This window comes from Panthera tigris, chromosome C1 (assembly GCF_018350195.1).
Source record: "Panthera tigris isolate Pti1 chromosome C1, P.tigris_Pti1_mat1.1, whole genome shotgun sequence".
Classification (NCBI taxonomy): domain Eukaryota; kingdom Metazoa; phylum Chordata; class Mammalia; order Carnivora; family Felidae; genus Panthera; species Panthera tigris.
Genome location: NC_056667.1, coordinates 161295018 through 161316284, shown reverse-complemented (window position 1 = coordinate 161316284; position 21267 = coordinate 161295018). Strand labels below are relative to the sequence as shown.

Sequence of the window (21267 nt, the reverse complement as noted above, 5' to 3'; positions counted from 1 at the left end):
TTGGGCTCTGTGCTGACAGATCAGAACCTGGAGCCTGCTTTAGATTCTGTGTCTCCCTGTTTCTGCTCCTCCCCCGCTTGCACTCTATCTTACTCTCAAAAATAAATAAACGTTAAAAAAAATTTTTAATGGGTTATAATCCAATACTATTGTTGTTTATTTTGTTGCTCACATTGTTTAAATTTTAGCCTTTGACTGCTCTACCAGCTTGGCTCGTATAACCATTGCAAATGCCCCAACCTTATTTTATTTTATTTTTTAAAATTGTGTTGGCTTTCTAAAGTTTTTTTATTTTATTAATCATTTTGAGAGAGAGAGCATGCACTCACATGTGGGCACAAGCAGGGAAGGACAGAGAAAGAATCCCAAGCAGGCTCTGTGCTATTAGCATGGGAGCCCCACGCAAGGCTCTATCTCACGAACCATGAGATCATGACCCGAGGTAAAATCAAGAATCAGTTGCTTAACCAACTAAAACACCCAGGCATCCCCCACCCTCAGCCTTTTTTTAAAACCACTTCCTGGCACCATAAGATGGTCCAAATTTGTCTTTTATTTTTCCCTGCTCCAGCATTGGAATCAACCAAATTGATTGGACCTTGATTCCTTTTATTGGAAAAAGATATTTAGAAGCCAGGTTCTGGACACTAGATGTGTTCACTGCTTCTCTGTTTGGTTATTCAAATGCAAATGTATGAGTAATTGGTGATTTCCAAAGGGTTTTTTTTTTCTTCATTCAGAAATGTCCTTGGTAGCCAATTTTATTCTTTAGTAATCTAGTTTTTCTCTTTTAAGTTTTTCCTGCTATAGAGATGTTTCTTAATGTTTATGAATATTGATTCCTACACACTCTTTTTAAAGATGACAGTAACATTTATTATTCTCATTGGATAAAAAAATTTATTGGGATGTCAAAAAATCTATATCCATTCTGTATACAGTCAACAGCAATAAAAATAATAATAATTTTTACAGGTTTTTAATTGAAATTAAAATGTCAATATCATAGCTTTCCTTTTTTTTTATATACCTGTAGAGTTTTGCATGAAGTGGAAATTGGATCTTCCAGTTTTGATTTTATGTTATTTTTATGTCAGTATAAACAAAATGCTTTTTTGCAGGGGTAAAATATATATAACATTTTTTAAGTGTATAGTTCACAGCATTAATTACATTAACAGTGTTGTGTACGATCACTACTATTTCCAGAATTTTTTCCATTACACCGAATAGAAACTCTATAGCTATTTAACAGTAACTCTGTATTCCGCCTCCCTTCTGCCCTTGGTAACCACTATTTTACTTTCTAGAGTAAAAATGAATTTGCCTGTTACAGGCGCCTCATATAAGTGGACTCATGAAATATTTATCTCTTTGTGTGTGGCTTATTTCACTTAGCACAGTGTGTTCAAGATTGATCCATATTGTAGCATGTATCAGACCTTTTTTTGTTTTAAGGCTAAATAATGTTCCATTATATGTATACAGCATATTTTGTTTCTCTATCCACCCCTGGATGGACACTTGGGTTGCTTCTACCTTTTGGCTATTACGAGTTATGCTGCTATAAGCATTGGCATGCAAATATCTATCTGTTCAAGTCCCTACTTTCAGTTCCTTTAGGTATATACCTAGGAGTAGATTTGCTGGATCGTATAGTGATTCTGTATTTAGCTTTTGAAGAACCACCAAACTCTCTTCCATAGTGGCTGCACCATCTTACATTCCCGTCAGTAGTGTCCACGGATTCCATTTTCTCCACATCCTCGTCAATGTTTCTTATTTTCCTTTTTTAAAAATTTTTATAAAGTTTATTTATTTCTGAGAGAGAGAGAGAGAGCAGGGGAGAGGCAGAGAGAGAGGAAGAGAGAGAATCCCAAGCAAGCTTAGCACCCACCATCAGCCCGGAGCCCGACGCGGGGCTCGAGCTCACAAACTGCAAGATCATGACGTGAGCCAAAACCAAGAGTCAGATGCTCAACCAACCAAGCCACCCAGGCACCCCATTTTCCTTTTTTTTTTTTTTTTTTTTTAAATAATAGCCATTCTACTTAGTGTGAAGTGGTATCTCATGGTCTTGATTTATACTTCTCTAATAACCAGATGTTGAGCTTTTCACGTGCTTGATTTTAATTTTTAAAATGTTGTTATTTGAAGATATGATTTGCACACTTGTTAAAAGGTATATTGTTTTAAGTATATATATTTACAGAGTCTTGGAGCCATCACCCTAATCTAATATCAGAACATTTTCATCATCCAAAAAGGAAATATTGTACCCATTAGCAGTTACTTCCCGTTCCCACACCCTGTCCCTTCTACTTCTCCACCTTAAGCAGTCACTAATTTATTTTCTGTCTCTATAGATTTGCCTATTCTGGACATCTCATATAAATGGGATCATACATATAAATGGTCTTTTGTGACTGGCTTCTTTCACTTAGTATAATGTTTTTGAAGTTCATCTATTTTGTAGCGTGTAGTTCATTTCTTTTTATTGCAAAATAATATTCCATTGTATGGATATAGATCCTGTCATCTTTTTGCTCTCTTCCTTTTTTTTTTTTCTTTTGGTAACAGTTCTTTATAAATTCCAATGGAAATAAGAGAAGAATTATAATTATGTAATCCTTTGTGATTGCCTTTTTCAAATATAAGAGGAAATTCTATTCACTCTTTAGCTTTCATCTTTATTATCAGTACTTTACTTGGATCTTATGAATCAAAACTTTAATTCAACCAGCCCTTCAATTTGTTGCCGAGCTTAAAAAAAAAAAAAATCATAGCGTTATCTCTCTAAACAGAACCTAAACTGAGAACTTTCAGTGTTAAAACAGAACTAAAAAGAAAATGATTTTTGAGGTGCTGCAGACATTGATTCCATCATAGTAATTAACCTGTTGTAGAATATCTCTAAACTATACTCTCTTCTTCGGCCTCATCAAAGAATGTGATTCTCCTATTGACTTTGACTTTTATTACAAGCATTAATTGGATTTGACTTTTAAAGAAATTCCAGAGAGACTCATTTTTCCAAAACTGTTTGATCCCTCACAATTAAGAAAAAATGTTGGCACTATTTAACTTAATTCCAAATTTGTGCTGGCATATAGGATTTCAAAGCTGTCATTATTTCCATAGCATTTCAAAGTTTAAGAAAAGCATGTGAGAGTGACCATGGCATTTTTCCCCTTTCCTTCTGGGAGGGCGAGGATCTCTCAGGTAACGAGAAAGTCTCAGAACTTAAAGCCAGTTACTAAAGGGGCAGCACTGTTTGAATTTCCATTCATGTATTTCAGATGTTATCTAATCAGTGAAATAAAGTTTTGGAACTTTCTCCCTAACAAAAATATTTTCTATTAATTCCTTTAGGGATTTTGGAGATGGGGAACAGTTATTCTGTAATTTTTTTCCTCCTACATAAAATTGTTAACTTTATTTCTTATTTCATTTAGGTTGCTTATGGGAGATGAGCGTGTAAAGAATGGCCTTAATTTCATGTACGAGGCCCCACCAGGAGCTAAAAAAGGTACTTGCCTCATTTGCTTTTTTTTTTTTTTTAATGTCTTTGATGTGTTTGCAGCTAAAGATAGAACTGCTATCACAGACATTTTTTTAAAGTTGCTCTTCATTTTTTAAAATGGCTGTTATTCTGTAAAGATAATTTAAAAATACTGTAATCAATACAATTGAATAAATACTAAAAATATTTGTCTAGTAGTATTTCATGATGACTTTTTAAATGACTTGATCTTTGAAGAGGAAAAAAGTCAATATCAACAGAAGTGCATTTCTTCTTTTATAATTTGTGTATATATCTTTAGTCCTTACTGATATGAATAGAAAGTATAATATTCTGTCAGTGAAAAATATAAAAGCTTAAAAATTAGGAATTAATGTGCTTATTACATGCTGTCTCATTCAATATTGTATTTATCCTTTAGTGATTTGAATTTTATCATGTGAAAGAAGGAAAAAAAAGTCAAACCAATAAATTCTTACAAGTTACAATTAAGTGCTATGACATCATACTATAGTATAGTGTGGATAGCCAACTTGAATGTTGAAGGTTTTAACTTGACCTTTTTTTTTTCACCCATATTTTGATATGCAATCAAGAAAACAAAGAGGTAAGGTACTATTTTCTGTGTTTAGATTTACTTGCAATAGATTGTAATTTAATGGAAAAGTTGAAAGACTTCCTAATGAATGTTTTTAGAAAGAAGAAACAGAAGGAGAGACTGAATACAAATTTGAATGGCAGAAAGGAGCTCCAAGGGAAAAGTAAGAACCAGTTTTCTTGTAAGATAAAATATATTATCACCAGCTTTATCTGATCTCCCATCTTAGGTTGCCTTCTCGTTCACTAGAGAAGGCAACTAATGTGAAAATGTATTTTATGTGATTTGTCTTATACAGTTTATTTGATCATAGACTTTTTTTAAGTTTATTTATTTATTTTGAGAGAGAGAAAGAGAGAGAGCGTGCATCTGTGGGGGAGGGGCAGAGAGCAAAAGGGAGAGAGAGAATCCCAAGCGGGCTCCCCCATGATGCAGAGCTCAGATCCATGAACTGCGAGATCATGACCTGAGCCACAGTCAGACACTTAACTGACTGAGCCACCTAGGTGCCCCTTGATCATAGACTTTAATTTAAATAGTTTTTCATTTTTTTAATCACAAATCATCAAACTGGACACTTAATATGAAGTGATGTCTGGAAATACTAAGTAGATTTCATAGTTCTGTGTTATACATTTTATAATGTTTTTAGAACTAGAAAACTATTTTCAGAATAACTGCTGTTTATTAAATTGTTCTTAATATTGTGTTTGTACATTTTCTCTACTTAATAGATATGCCAAAGATGACATGAACATCAGAGATCAGCCCTTTGGTATTCAGGCAAGTGACCCATATTTTACTCTATAAGAATAATTTCTACTTAATAAATACTTCTCTATTGTTGTCCAAAAGGTATTTAAGCTGAGAAAGGGCTCTGTTGTTTTGATTTATATCAGACAGTAAAAGGACTTAGAGGAGAAAACATTAAGTGTAGTAGGTTGATAAAAGATTTCATGTCTATTTAGATTCCCTGTATGTATGTCTATTAAATTTGATTTTCTCCTGTTTAAAAAAAAAAAAAGGTAGGAATCAAAGTTTTGTACTGAGGGTTGTAATGATAAGGGTCTCTTCAGTTTTCAGGAATTTAGAGAATTAGCTCAAGATCAAGAAAAGGTGTAAAACTATTTTTTTAGAACCCAAACATAGTATCACCAGAGGGCCACATTCTTGTTAGAAAAAACATTTTTTGGAGTCCTGCCTTCCTTATTCATATTGTCTGTGGCTGCTTTCCTGCTACATTGGCAGAGTTGAGTAATTGCAACAGATACCTCTGGCCCATAAAGTCTTAAATACTTAATATCTGGTCCTTCACAGAAGTTTGCCAAACCCTGGTTAGGAAACTGAAACTTTAAAGATTAACTTATTTATTTATTTTTTAAATGTTTGTTTATTTTTTTAGAGACAGAGGGAGATAGAGCGTGAGTGGGGGAGGGTCAGAGAGAGGGGGAGACACAGAATCCGAAGCAGGCTCCAGGCTCTAAGCTGTCAGCACAGAGCCCGACATGGGGTTTGAACCCATGGACCATGAGATCGTGACCTGAGCCGAAGTCAGACACTTAACCAACTGAGCTACCCAGGTGCCCCAAAGATTAACCTTTTTAAATTAAAGAATTTAAGCCATGACGTAATTCCTTTTTGATATTTTACCATTTCTCTTTGGATCACATTGTTTTGTTACCACCAAGTAACAGTCAAAAAGAGATAGTATTCAGTTTAGCTTTTAGGCAGAATTTATAAAAGGTTTTAGTATTTATGTTAAATTACCAAAATAGTTACAGAATCTCTTTCCCTGGAAATCTTTTAAAAATGAAAAGTAATTTACCTTAAACTCTGCCAAGGAGTAGGGATTTGAACGTTGCTTAGAGTCTCAGTATTTTAATAACTAAAATAATGTTCACTATTTCTCAGGTTCGAAATGTGAGGTGCATTAAATGTCACAAGTGGGGTCATGTCAACACAGATCGAGAATGTCCTTTATTTGGTCTTTCTGGAATAAATGCAAGTTCAGTTCCCACTGATGGCTCAGGTATGCACTAGAGATGATTTATTTGTTTTATAATTTGTATCAAGGACAAACAGCATTTTTCTTTAATATTTCTGGATATTGTTTTCCTCTGGTTGGTTTGTTTGTTTTGACAAAGATATGTACCCAAAATATCATGGTCAATAGGAAGCTCATATATTTTAAATTTTAAATGCTATGTGTTAGAATTTAATTTAATTTTTCTAGCCAAGGGCCCTATAAACTTGATATTAAAGGTAAAATACTGGGACAGGGGTACCTGGATGGCTCAGTCACTTGAGCATCAACTTTGGCTCAGGTCATGATCTCATGGTTGGTGAGTTCAAGGCCTGAGTCCGGCTCTCTGCTATCAGCACAGAGCCTGCTTTGGATCCTCTCCCTCTCTCTCTGCACCTCCCCCTCTTGTGCTCTCTCTCTCTCAAAAATAGAATAAACATTATTAAAAAAAAAAAAAAGGTATTAAGCATAGTTCATCAGGTTAGTAACCTAAAAAATAGAAGGAAGAAATGGTTCTTTCTCATATTCATGTTCCCCTGAATTGTAAATGTAGGCTGATGAAAAGACTCAGCAATTGCCTCATTTAGTTCACAGATAAAATCAAAACTGAATTTTAAAAGATGTTAAATATCAGGGATGCCTGGGTGGCTCAGTTGGTTAAGTACCCAACTTCAGCTCAGGTCATGATCTCACAGTGTGTGGGTTCGAGCCCCTCATCAGGCTCTGCACAAACAGTGCGGAGCCCGCTTGGCATTCTCTCTCTCTCTCTCTCTCTCTCTCTCTCTCTCTCTCTCTCTCTCCCTCTCTCCCTCTCTCTCTGCCCTTCCCCCACTTGTACTCTCTGTCTCTCTCAAAATAAATGAAGTTAAAAAAAAAAAAGAGGGGCGCCTGGGTGGCTCAGTCGGTTAAGCGTCCAACTCTTGGTTTCGGCTCAGGTCATGATCTCATGGCTTGTTTTGTGTGTCTGTGCTGACAGTGCAGAGCCTGCTTGGGATTCTCTCTCTCCCTTTCTGCCCCTCCCCAGCTTGCTCTCTCTCTCTCAAAATAAATAAATAAACTTAAAAATTAAAAAAAAAAAATCATTGTCAAGTTTGACACTGTTTCTCTCTCTCTGTCTCTCTCTCTCTCTCTCTCTCTCTTTTTTTTTTTTTTTTTTTTTTTTTTTTAGAGAGAGGGAAAGAGAGTACAAGCTGGGAAAGGGGCAGAGGGAGAGAGACAGAGGGATGCAGGGGAATCTTAAGTAGGCTCCATGCTCAGCATAGAGCCCAATTCAGGGCTCAATCCCATGACCCTGGGATCATGACCTGAGGCAAAATCAAGAATGGGACACTCAACCCACTGAGCCACCCAGGAGCCCCCTGACACTGTTTCTTTAATGGTGTTATGGATGTTAGGATGGGTAGAAGAAGTACACAGATAAAAATATTAAAATTGATTTTTTTTTTTTAATCCTTACTCCTCTAAAAAAGATTAAGAAACCACATTTTAAGTAGAGGGAAACTATTTGCTCAGTGGTGAGAGAATGTTGGTAGAGACCTTGGTCTGGCAATCTCTGACGAAAGAATGTTCCACTGATGACACAGTGCAGGTACTCTTAAAATCCACATACTGATGTTCCTTCCTCACCTGCCCCCACTCAGATGGTGAAAGGAGAGCCCCCAAAATAAATAAACCCCTAAAGAACATGGGAGTACACTAGAGCATATATGAGGAACCCATTGGCTTAAGTATTTCTGACTATTAATTTTAGTAGTAATAGAAACCTGATGTTTATATCTGAAAGGTATATATGTTTTCTGGAAGGGGTTGCACCTTGCTCACTTTTCCTTCACTCCAGCCTTGCGGTGCCCTTACAACTGCATGACTTCCGTATCGGCTAGCGGCAGGCAGTGGTGGTAGCTGTCTTTGTTCCCCAGCCTAGTCTTACTTTGATCCTGCTTCTGAGAGAATGAGGATAGATTCCAGACTTAGCCTTTTATTTAGTAATCAACAGACTTGCTTTCATTCTTTTTTTTTTTTTTAAACTTTTTTTTGAGAGAGAGTGTGTGAGTGGAAGAGGGGTGGGGGGAGAGAGAATCTTTTTTTTTTTTTTTTTTTTTTTATTTTTGAGACAGAGAGAGACAGAGCATGAATGGGGGAGGGGCAGAGAGAGAGAGGGAGACACAGAATCGGAAGCAGGCTCCAGGCTCTGAGCCATCAGCCCAGAGCCCGACGTGGGGCTCGAAATCACGGACCGCGAGATCGTGACCTGAGCTGAAGTCAGACGCTTAACCGACTGAGCCACCCAGGCGCCCCGGGAGAGAGAATCTTAAGCAGGTTCCACGTCCAGCTCAGAGCCGGACATGGGGCTCGATCTCACGACTTTGAGATCATGACTTGAGCTGAAATCAAGGGTTGGACGCTTAACCAACTGAACCACCCATGCACCCCTCGATTCTTTTTTTTTGTTTTTTAAAGATTTATTTATTGAAGTAATCTCTACACCCAACATGGGGCTCAAACTCCCAATCCCAAGATCAAGAGTCACATGCTACCAGCTGAGCCAGCCAGGCACCCCTACTTTATCTTGATTCTATATGTTCTTTAAAAAAAATTTTTTAATGTTTATTTTTGAGAGAGAGACACAGAGTGGAAGTGGTGGAGGGGCAGAGAGAGAAAGAGAGAGAGAGACACAGAATCTGAAGCAGGCTCCAGGCTCTGAGCTGTCAGCACAGAGCCTGATGTGGAGCTCAAACCCACAAAACTGAGACCATGGCCTGGGCTGAAGTCGGACACTCAACCGACTGAGCCACCCAGGCGCCCCTGTCTTGATTCTATATTAGAAAGTCTATAACAACCGGAAGAACTTGTGCTATTTACTTAATCTATTTTTAAAAGTATTGGAAACAGTGAACTCACATATAATGAAGCTGGTTATTAGCTCATCTCCAGCCATGCATTTATATTCATAAACCTTGAAGTAATCATTCATTTTATACAAAATTTTTACACCCCATTTGTGGTACAGTTGTACTGTAGTACTATTCTGCAATCAAATGAACTTTTTCAAAATAAAGTGAACAAAGTAAAAAAAATACTCTTATTTTTTGGTTCCTAACAAGTTTTAACATATATGTAACCCAACTTGTGATGTCTGCAAATTAGTGATTCTTTATCTGTGTCTAAATGAATTGAGCAGTAGAGTGGTAGAGGGTAGAAAGTATTAACTTTATTGAAATACTATAGTTAACATTCCTAGTATATAAAATGTCCTTTCAAGTCAATATGGTAAAGACGAACATACAAACGCAAAAGAGCAAAGGACAAAAGGAGGAATCCAAATGGCCATTAAACCTATGAGGACATTTTCAACAGCATTAGTAACCAAAGAAATGAAAACTAAAATAACATATTATCTTTTTTTACCTATTAAATTTGGCAAAGATTTAAAAGAATACATCTGGTGTTGGAGCAAGTGTGGTAAAATGAATTTTAATCCACTGTTGATAAATTGGAACACCATTTTTAAAGTCATTTGACGATAGGTATCAAAAGACTTAAAAACATGCATATCCTTTTACCTAGAAATTCAGCTTCCAAGAATTTATAATAAGAAAGTGGGGGCACCTGGATGGTTCAGTCAGTTAAGTGTCCAGCTGAGGTCATGATCTCATGGTCCATGGGTTCAAGCCCCGTGTCAGGCTCTGTGCTGACAGCTCAGAGCCTGGAGCCTGCTTAGGATTCTGTGTCTCCCTTGCTCTCTGCCCCTCGAGCTCTGCTTCTCTCTCTCAAAAATAAATAACATTAAAAAAAATTGTTTTTATAATAAGAAAGTGATAAGGTAGATGCTCAAAGGTTTATGGTACTGAAATATCAGGAACAAACCTGAATGTCCATCCATAAGAGCTTGGTAAAATAAACTCACTCATTTATTCAGCAACCATTTATGGAGCACTTACTCTCTGACAGGCATTTTTCTAGGGTCTAGAATACAATAATATCAAGACAAGGAAATGTCTTTACTTTCATTACATTGAAATGACACAAAATAAACTGGTAAGAAAATACTGGGTATTTATAAGTTCTGTGATTAAAATTAAATTGGATACTGTGATGAGAGGTAAATGGTGAGTAATTTTGTATTAAGCAGTCAGGAATGGCCCCCTCTGAGGAACTGATGTTAAACTGCGACTTAAATGACAGGAAAGGTACAACCACGTAAAATCTGGGAGAAGAGCAGTTGGCATCGTACAAGGAATGGCCTTTTTTTTTTTTTTTCTAAGTTTATTTATTTTGAGAGAGAAAGAGCATGTATGTGCACACAGCACGTGCAGAGAGAGAGAATCCTAAGCAGGCTCTGTGCTGTGTGTGCAGAGCCCAATGCAGGGCTCAGACTCACAAACTGTGAGATCATGACCTGAGCCAAAATCCAGAGTCCGGATGCTTAACTGACTGAGCAACCCAGGTGCCTCCAGAAGGAATGGCCTTCTAGAATTGGGAGCCATAGATTCTGAGAGGCAGTATGCATAGTGGTTAAGAGCACAGACCGTGGGACTGTGGGGCCTCCTAGATGCCTGATTTGGAACATCTGCTCTGCTACTTAGTAGGCCTGTATTTTCAAGCAAGCTACTTAACTGCTGTGTGTCTGCTAATGTCTATGAAATAGATATTCTCGTACCTACCTCATAAGGTGGTCATGAGAGCTAAACAAGTTAATGTGGAGTGCTTGCAATAGTGCCTGGCATATAATAAGCATTTCTTTTTTAAAATAAATTATGGTACATCCCCCCCAAATGGAATACCATATAGTCATAAGATATAAACAGGTGAATAGAGCTGTATGTCTATGTTGACATATAAGGATATACTAAGGTATATCAAGTAAAAAAAGTTAAGAAGCAATATTGTTTAAAAGTATGTAGGAAAAAAAAAAGTATGTAAGGTTAAAAGATAAAACAACCAGGGTGCCTGGGTGGCTCAGTTGAGTGTCTGACTTTGGCTCAGGTCAGGATCTCATGGTTCGTGGGATCGAGCCCTGCATTGGGCTCTGCTGACAGTGTGGAGCCTGTTTGGGATTCTCTCTCTCTCCCCTTCCCCTGCTTGCTTGCTTGCTTTCTCTCTCAAAATAAATAAACTTTTTAAAAAAAGTTAAAATGACCTTTTTGAATCAAGTTATTTTTGAAATCTGTCAAATTTTATTTATTTTTTTCAGTTTATCTTTTTGAGAGAGAGAGAGAGAGAGAGCATGCCCAAACAGGGGAGAGGCAGAGAGAGGGAGGGAGAGAGAGAATCCCAAGCAGTCTCCTTGTTGTCAGTGCAGAGCCTGATGTAGGGCTCAGTCCCACGAACCGTGAGATCATGACCTCAGCCAAAATTAAGAGTTGGATGTTCAGCCAACTGAGCCACCCAGGCACCCCAAATCTATGAGATTTTAAATTTTTTTCAGTGTTTGTTTATTTTTGAGAGAGAGAGAGAGAGAGAAAGAAAACACAAGCAGGGGAGGGGCAGAGAGAGAATCCAAAGCAGGCTCCAGGCTCTGAGCTGTCAGCACAGAGCCCGATACGGGGCTCAAACTCACGAGCTGTGAGATCATGACCTGAGCCGAAGTCTGAGGCCCAAACAACTGAGCCACCCAGGCGCCCCATAAATCTGTAAGATTTTAGAAGCTCTGCCTTTGATAGTGAAAGAATGGCGCACTGATTAAGTGCCCTATATGAAAATTAATTCTTAGAACTACTAAATTTCTTTTTTACTTTATGAGATAATTTTATTTGGCACTATGTATTTGACATCCCACATATCAGCCTTAAGTTTTATTTTTTGAACTTCTCTGTTCCAACCTCATCAAAGATAAGGGTTGTACTCCTAGTTTACAATCTAATCATTGTATAAGAATCTATTTAATAGAGAGTAACTGTTAATAGGGGAGACAGGACTACAATGACCTTTGAGGAATTATTAAGATTGAAACAGTTAGAAAGATGGGCCAGAAAGAAAGACCAGAAGAAAAACAAGCATAGAAGATTTATCTTGGATGACCATGAATGAACAGAACCAGATTTGAATGACTCAACAAGTTTTGCCATTGGACACTGCAGCCATCTTTTCCCAAACTTGCCTGATGTAAAGGATCACTTGAGTCTTTTGTTAAAGGTATTGGTTCCCAAGGCCCTATTGAATCAGAGTACTGAGAGGATTCTGAGACTCTCACCCTAGAAGATGGTGATGATCTGAAAGTTTGGGAAAACAGGTTTAGGCAAAAATGATGCCATAGAATATTCTGGGTGGGTGTGGTGTGGTGTAGTGTGTGTGCGTGTGTGTGTGTGTGTGTGTGTGTGTGTGTTTGGAAAGGGAAAAGTACGGAGAAGGAAAAATGATAATGTGCTAAAAGAGCTTTTTTTTTTAAGGGAAATATTCATTTTAGTATCATTTCTAATTTTTTCCTGTTGTAAATTAAATATCCAGTCCTAGAGGAATTGCCAAATTAATTGTTGATATATTTAGTGAATTAAGGATTACTAATTGAATCTACATTATGATTCTGATAATATAAAGCTACATGCATATACATTAGGACTGGAAGGAAACATGGAAGACTGAAATAGTTAATAATTTGGTGAAATAACATGTGACTGTCTTTACTTTTATATTAAAATGTGTGATTAACATTGGAAAAGAAACTGGGGCACCTGGGTGGCTCAATCGGTTGAGCCTCTGACTTTTGATTTTGGCTCAAGTCATGATCCCCGGGTCGTCGGGCTCTGCACTGCCAATGGGGAGCCTGCTTGGGATTCTCTCTCTCTCTTCCTCTGCTCCTCTTCCTTGCTTGCGCTCTTTCTTTCTCTCTCTAAAATAAAAAACTTTTTTAAAAATGGGAAAGAAACAAGATTTGGCTTTTCAAACGTTGAGTATCTCTTGTATTTTTGAGAAGGTTGATGTTTCCCTTTGTTCTCCTGTATTAAATTTATTTTCAGAATAGTTGGAACAGCTGAAGAAAGGAAAGAGTTACTAGTGTGTCGTAAAAAGCATATTCATGATGAGAAATAACTAGCAGACTGAATTAATTCTTTGCCTCTTTATAGAAAAAGGCATTAGGAAAATTTCCATTTCCAATTTTTCCTTTAAAACTGACAAATATAAATGTGAGAACAAATACTGGTAAATACACAGGATATTTTTAATTTCTTAAATCCTGTATCTTACTCATCTGAGAATATCTCAACACACTGAACTCTATGATAAAATTATGGTAAAAATAGATCAGTAACTTTCACCATCTGTGATACCACAGAAGATGATGAAAGTTACTGATCTATTTCTGATGCACTGTCAAGGTTGAGAACCATCAGCTTCAGCTGTATGTAAGAACAATTGATATGATATGAAGATCTCTTAATAATATGGATGTTGTTTACAACATTTGGTCAAATTAAAAATGCAAATTGTAAGACAAAGTAGCTACATGGATTCCATTCATGTTTCTCTTGCTGTCTTTAGGTAGACATATAGACAGATACTTGTAGAAAAATGACTGGCAGGAGATAGACGAATATATTAACAGTGGTTATACATTTATAGTTTTTAAGTGAGTATTAGAAGAATTAAAAATTTTGTACATAAAAGTAAATTATTTAAAATTTTATTGCTCACTTAATACGTTTGAAGTTTGACCTGCATTTAGCAGTGCCACTTAACTAACACTAATAGAAACTCTTAAAGGATTCTCAGAAACAAAATAAAAAACTCTAGTATATCAAATAGGAAAGCAAATAATAATGATGTTGTATCCTGAATTTGAATGCAGTGAAAAATAAACTGGCCAATTTCCTAATCCACTTGCTGATTCAAGCTAAAAAATCTTTTCATTTTAAAAAATCACCTATTGAATAATGTCTCACCAGTGAATAGAGATTATTTTTGCAATAATGCAATTTCAGTGGATGTGGTTATCATGGGATAATCACACCCCTGGGGTACAGCCTTGTGCCTGTAATCTCCCAGGAGTGTAATTATTTCATGATAACCGCACCCCCCGGCGTTGCATTATTTCTATTATGAAATTCTAAGTTTAGTATATAAAGTAACTTACTTTGATCACTGGTAACTGCAAGGTGCTGTTAGAATGTTCCAGCTGTGAGGTTTACAGAGACCAGCGATAAGATTTACTTCTCCTTTACAAAGTTAAATTAGGCAATCAAAATGCTTCTTTTGGCTAAGCTGGTTTAGAATATCTTTTCTACCGATAAGATCATCTTAACTTTGTAAGTTTCCATGCACTCTGAAGTACATCAGAATTATATGTAAAACTTTCAAGCTTCAGTGGTGACTAAATGTTTATAAAGTATTTTTATATTACATTATAATTGGATGTACTGCCCACCTGCCTTCATGTGTACTCTTTGGCCCTTGTTCTTATCATTGACTCTTACCATCTGTCTCTTACATTTTTAGTGTATACTGATATTAAACATCAATTTTTTTTTAAATCCACAAAGTGGGTTTTCAACAAAGCAAGTGGGGTGTTTTTGGTTTTGTTTTTGTTTGTTGCTTTCTTAATAGATTTAATAGTTACATGTATCTGTATGCCTTTTACTTAATCATTTTGTTTCATTTCTTGTTTGTGCTTTTTCTTAATAGACTTTATTTTTGAGAGTTTTAGGTTGACAGCAAATTTGAGAGGAAAGTACAGAGTTTTCCCATAACAACCAACCCCCACAAATGCACAGCCTCTCCTATTACCAACATTCTCTACAAGAGTTGTACATTTGTTATAATTGATCAACCTACACTGACACGTCATTATCTCCCAGAATCCATTGTTTACATTATGGCTAACTCAGCATTGTACTTTTTCTGTAGGTTTGAACAAATGTATGATAAGTATCCATATTATAGTATTGTACAGAGTAGTTTCACTGCCCCAGAAATTCTCTGTGCTCCCTCCTCCCTTCCCTCTAGCCTCTGACAACCTCCCTTCCCTCTAGCCTCTGACAACCACTGACCTTTTTACTATCTCCCTAGTTTTACCTTTTCCTGAAGATCATGTAGTTGGAATCTTACAGTGTGTAGCCTTTTCAGGTCGGCTTCTTTCAGTTAGTAATATGCATTGTAGGTTCCTCCATGTCTTCTCATGACTCATTTAATAGTTCATTTCCATGTAGTGCTAAACAGTATTCCATTGTCTGGATGTACCACAGTTTATTGATCCATTTACTTACTCATGGACATCTTGGTTGCTTCCAAGTTTGGGCAGTTAGGAATAATGCTGCTGTAAACATCTATGTGCTGATTTTTGTGTGGTCATAAGTTTTCAACTCCTTTGGGTAAATACCAAGGAATGTATGGGTAAATACACTTGGGAAATACCAAGAGAGTGTGTGGTAAGAGTATATTTAGTTTTATAAGTAACTGACAAACTCTTCTAAAGTAGCTGTACCATTTTACATTCCCATCAGCAATGAACAAAAGTTCCTGTTATCCATATCCTCGCCATCATTTGGCATTGTCAGTGTTGTGACAATGTCTTTGTATATTTTGGTCCTTTACTAGATGTGTCTTCTGCAAATACTTTTTCCCAATCTGTTGCTTGCCTTTTCTTTCTTTCTTTCTTTCTTTCTTTCTTTCTTTCTTTCTTTCTTTCAAATTTTTTATTTATTTTTGAAGGAGAGAGAGACAGAATGTGAGTGGGGAGGGGCAGAGAGAAAGGGAGACACAGAATCTGAAGCAGGCTCCAGGCTCTGAGCTGTCAGCACAGAGCCCGATGTGGGGCTAGAACCTACGAATCACAGAATCATGAGCTGAGCTGAAGTCAGATGCGTAACCGAATAGCCACCCAGGCGCCCCTTCTTTTTCTTGATCAAGTATTTTTTTCAGCAGCTTTTTTGAGTTAACATTTGCATACCATACAGATCACCCCTTTAAAGTGTACAATTCAGTGGCTTTGAATTTGCATATTCACAAAAGTTGTACATCCATCACCACAGTTAGGTTGAAAACATTTTCATTACCCCAAAGGGACCCCTCAGCCCCTTACCCTCCAGCTCCTAGTCCTCCCAAGCCCTAGGCAGCCACTACTCCACTTTCTACTTTTTTTGTAGATTGTCTGTTTTTGACGTTTCATATAAATGAAGTCCTACAAAATGTAGTAAAGAAGGTAGATTTAATATCATTTTGTTTGCGTTTAAATTTCAAACTTAGAGGCACCTAGGTAGCTCAGTTGGTTAAGTGTCTGACTCTTGATTTCAGATCATGAGTCTCAGAGTCATGATGAGTCTCAGGTCATGATCTCACAGTCGTGAGATTGAGCTGTGCTTGCACTCGCATGCTCTCCCTCAAAAATAAGTAAACAAACTAATTAATTAGTTAATTTAATACTTAAAGAATTACAATTGCCTTTCTCCCCCCCACCCCAAACACTTAACGTCTAGTGTCCTCTTCCCACGGAGTCTAGGCATGTCACCTCCTTACACATCAATTATACACAAAGTATTGTTAACCAGGGAAGCTCACCTAAGCCAGAGTTTTTATTAGGGTTTAATTATATGGTCATGATTGATCGACTCATTGACCATATAGTTGAACTCTCTAGTTCCTCTCCCTTCTCCAGAGGTCAAGCTAATATCAGAGCCCCAACCCTCTACTCACATAGTTCGTCCTTCTGGTGTGGCCAGCCCATCCTGACTCATCTCCTTAGCATAACCTGTCTACGTCACCTCAATAATGTAAACTATCAGATCCCATTGTAAATAACAGACACTCCTATCACTCAAGAAATTTCAACGATACAGAGGCTCCTTCCCAGGAACTAGGGACAAAGTACAGCCAAGTTCTTTACTACACAGCAGTTGTATTTTTTTTTTTTCATTTAGTTCAAAATATTTTAAAATTTCTGTTGAGACTTCTTTAGCACGTGTGTTATTTAGAACCGTATTGTTTAATCTCCAAATACTTTGGGATTTTCTGACTCTTCTTTATTATTTCTAGTTTAATTCCATTTTGGCCTGAGAGCATTGTTTGTATGATGTCTATTCTTTTACATTTGTTAAGGTGTGTTTTATAGCCCAGAATGTGGTCTCTCCTGGTGATGTTCCATATGACCTTGAGAAGAATATATATTCTGCTGTTCGGAATACTCTATCCAATATATACAATACTTTGTACTGTATTGGATAAAATACTGTATATATATCAACTAGATCCAGTTGATAATGCTATTTAATTCAACTATATCATGTTGATTTTCTTCTGTTGCTCTCTGGATCTGTTTCTGATATAGGGGCATTGAAATCTCCAACTATAATAGTGGATTTGTCTATTTCTGAAAACATTTCTATCAGTTTTTGCCTCATATTTTGATGCTCTAATGTTAGATGCATACACATTAGGAATTGTATCTTGCGGAGAATGAAACCCTTTTTCATAGTGTATATATACACTATGTATATATAGTGTGTATATATATATAGTGTGTATATATATATATAGTGTATATACATATATAGTGTATATATATATATATAGTGTGTGTGTATATATATATACATATATATATATAGTGTGTGTGTGTATATGTATATATATATTTCTCCATCACTTTAGTCTGTGTCTTTATTTGTTTAAAGATTTCTTTTTTATTTATTGATTGATTTTTGGATTTTTTAAAAAAATTTTAATTTACATCCAAGTTAGTTAGCATATAGTACAACAATGATTTCAGGGATAGATTCCTTAATGCCCCTTACCCATTTAGCCCATCCCCCCTCCTATAACCCCTCCAATAACCCTGTGTTTGTTCTTCATATTTACATGTCTTTTATGTTTTGTCCCCCTCCCTGTTTTTATATTATTTTTGCTTCCCTTCCCTTGTGTTCATCTGTTCTGTGTCTTAAAGTCCTCATATGAGTAAAGTTGTGTGATACTTGTCTTTCTCTGACTAATTTCACTTAGCATAATACCCTCTAGTTCCATTCACATAGTTGTTATTTATTTATTCTTTAATGTTTATTTATTTTTGATAGAGAGGCAGCGTGAGCAGGGCAGGGGAGGAGAGAGAGGGAGACACAGAATCTGAAGCAGGCTCCAGGCTCAGAACCTGATGCGGGGCTCAAACTCATGAATGGTGAGATCATGACCTGAGCTGAAGTCGGATGCTTAACCGACTGAGCCACTCAGGTGCCCTGTAAAGATTTTTTAAAAAATTTTTAAGTAATCTCTACGTCCAACGTGGGGCTCAAAGTCACAAGCCCAAGATCAAGAGTCTCATGCTCCACTGACTGAGCCAGCCAAGTGCCCCTGTGTCTTGATATTTAAAGTGGATGTGTTGTGGTGCCTGGCTGGCTCAGGTCAGTAGAGCATGCGACTCTTGATCTTGGGGTCATGAGTTCACACCCCACATTGGGCATAGAAATTACTTTAATAAATTAGAAAAAAACTGTGGGTTAGTTTTAGACAACCTATCATTGAGTCATATATATGTAATAATATGTCTATTATTGATGTAATTATATTTATAATTGTTATCTATTTGTTGCCCTTGTTCTTTATTTTTTTGCCTTCTGCTTTTTCTGCTTTTAGTCGAGCATCTTATGTGATTCCATTTTCTCTCAGCATATCAATTGTACTTATTTTTTTTTTTTTATTTTAGTGGTTGCTCTAGAACTTGCAATGTGCATTTACAACTAATTTAAGTCCACTTTCAAATAGCACTGTACCACTTCACAAGTAGTACCAGTACTTTACAACAGAATAAACCAGCCAGACCAGGCATGACCAGGCACGGTCATTTATATAATGTTCCCGTTATATAACACAATTCCTTTTCTCTGTCCCTTTTAACATTGCTGCCATACATTTACTCATAAACTATAATCATCTAGTATATCCTTGCTATTATCATTTCAAACAAGATGTTATCTGTTAGGGGCGCCTGGATGGCTCAGTCAGATAAGTGTCTGACTGTTGATTTCAGCCAGGTCATGATGTTATGGTTTGTGGAATTGAGTCCCATGTCGGGCTCTGTGCTGACAGCACAGAGGAGCCTGCTTGGGATTCTCTCTCCTCCCCTACTCTGCTCCTCCCCCACTCATGCACATGCTCTCTCTCTCTCTCTCTCTCTCTCACTCTCTCAAATAAACTATAAAAAAAAGACACTTTCTCTTAAATTTTTAAAAATATTTAATTATTTTTGAGAGAGAGAGAGACAGAGTACAAGTGGGAGACACAGAATCTGAGGAAGGCTCCAGGCACAGAGCCTGATGTGGGGCTTGAACTCATGAACCATGAGATCATGACCTGAGCCAAAGTAGAACGTGTAACCGACTGAGCCACCCAGGCGCCACTCTTACTCTTAAGATAATATTTTATCTTCCATTTATTCCTTTTCAAGTGCTCTTTCATTATGTAGATCCAAATTTCTGATCGTTGTCATTTTCCTTCTCTCTGAAGAACTTCTTTTAATTTTTCTTGCAAGGCAGGTCTGCTGGTGACAAATTCCTCAATTTTTGTTTGTCTAAGAAAGTCTTTATTTCTCCTTCACTTTTGAAGGACAGTTGCTCTGGAGACAGAATTTAGTGTTGGTAGGATTATCTTTCAACACTTGAAATAGTTCACTCCACTCTCCTGTTGCTCCCATGGTTTTTTAAGAGAAGTATATGTAATTTTATCTTTGTTCCTAACTAGGTAAGAGTTTTTTGCCCTCTGACATCTTTCAAGTTTTTCTCTTTGTCTTTGATTTTCTGCAGTTTGAGTATGATATGCCTAAGTGTAGGTTTTTTGGTATTTATCATGCTTGGTGATCTCTGAGGTTCCTGAATGTGTGGTTTGTTGTCTGTCATTAGTCTTGGGAGCTCTCATCCATTATTACTTCAAATATTTCTTCTGTTCTTTTCTCTCCTCCCTTCTCCTTCTGGTATTCCTGTTGTGCATATGTTGCACCTTTTGTAATTGTCCCACAGTTTTGTTTTTGTTTTTGTTTTTAATGTTTATTAATTTTTGAAAGAGAGAGAGAGTGAACAGAGGAGGAGCAGAGAGATAGGGAGACAGAATCAGAAGCAGGCTCCAGGCTCTGAGCTGTCAGCACAGAGCCTGACGTGGGGCTCGAACTCACAAGCCACGAGATCATGACCTGAGCTGAAGTCAGACGCTTAGCCGACTGAGCCACCCAGGCGCCGCCCGCCCCCCCCACAGTTTTTTAATATTCTGGTTTTATTTTTTTCATTTTCTTTGCCTTTGCTTTCTGTTTGGGAAGTTCCTATTGACATATCTTAAAGCTCACTGATGTCCATGTCGAGTCTGCTGATGAGCTCATCAAAGGCGTTCTTCATTTCTGTTAGTGTTTTTTTTATTTCTAGCATTTCCTTTAATTGAGTCCAGTGTGAAGCTTGAACTCATGACCCTGAGATCAAGACTACTCCAACCTGGAGTGCCTGGGTGGCTCAGTCGGTTGAGCGTCCAACTTCGGCTCAGGTCATGAACTCGCACTCCATGAGTTCGGGACCCGCATCAGGCTGTGTGCTCAGAGCCTGGAGCCTGCTTCAAATTCTGGGTCTCCCTCTCTCTCTGCCCCTCCCCCACTCATGCTCGCTCTCTCTCTCTCTCTCTCTCTCTCAAAAATATTTTCAAAAAAAATTTTTTTAACAAAAAAAAAAAGACTACTCCAACCAACTGAGCCAGTCAGGTGCCCCTAAGCCTCATTCTTTTAGTTAGCATGTGTGCTCCTGAGCTGTAACCTTCACAGGTGCTTCTCAGCTTTTTTTTCTCCACTTCCCCCCCGCCCGCCTCCCTCCCCCCGCCTTTTTCCCCATGTAGGTTAGGTTTTGGTAAAATAGTTTCCCTTGAGGGTAAGCATATGTTCAGGACAACAAATGCTGTGGACATATTTCAGACTGGTTATTTTTCCCTTCTTATTGTTGGAAGGTAAATACAAGGAGATTGTTCTTTGATAGTTCTTTGATAGTGAGAAGTGTAGCGGCTTCAGGAAGTAAAACTCATGAAAGTGTGGGGGCCCTATGAAGGTTGGGCCCCCAGGAGTTTTTAGTTCTCAAGCTAGTCCTTGCGTAGTCTCCAACAACAGTATATTACCCTTTTAAGGATTCCTAGTAGTTCCTGACTCCATTGGTGGTTTCTGGTCCTGTTAAACTGTGATTG

General features: G+C 37.3%; 1 protein-coding gene across 1 annotated transcript in view; it reads left to right on the top strand.

Annotated features, from left to right (window-relative positions):
- The window catches only part of CIR1 (corepressor interacting with RBPJ, CIR1), a 43204-nt gene that overhangs the window by 8562 nt on the left and 13375 nt on the right, over nt 1-21267 (top strand). The window contains exons 3-7 of the mRNA XM_007074564.2: nt 3456-3529; nt 4120-4130; nt 4220-4284; nt 4856-4904; nt 6033-6150. Of these exons, the coding sequence (XP_007074626.2) occupies nt 3456-3529; nt 4120-4130; nt 4220-4284; nt 4856-4904; nt 6033-6150 (317 nt within the window). The remainder of the gene's footprint in view (nt 1-3455; nt 3530-4119; nt 4131-4219; nt 4285-4855; nt 4905-6032; nt 6151-21267) is intronic.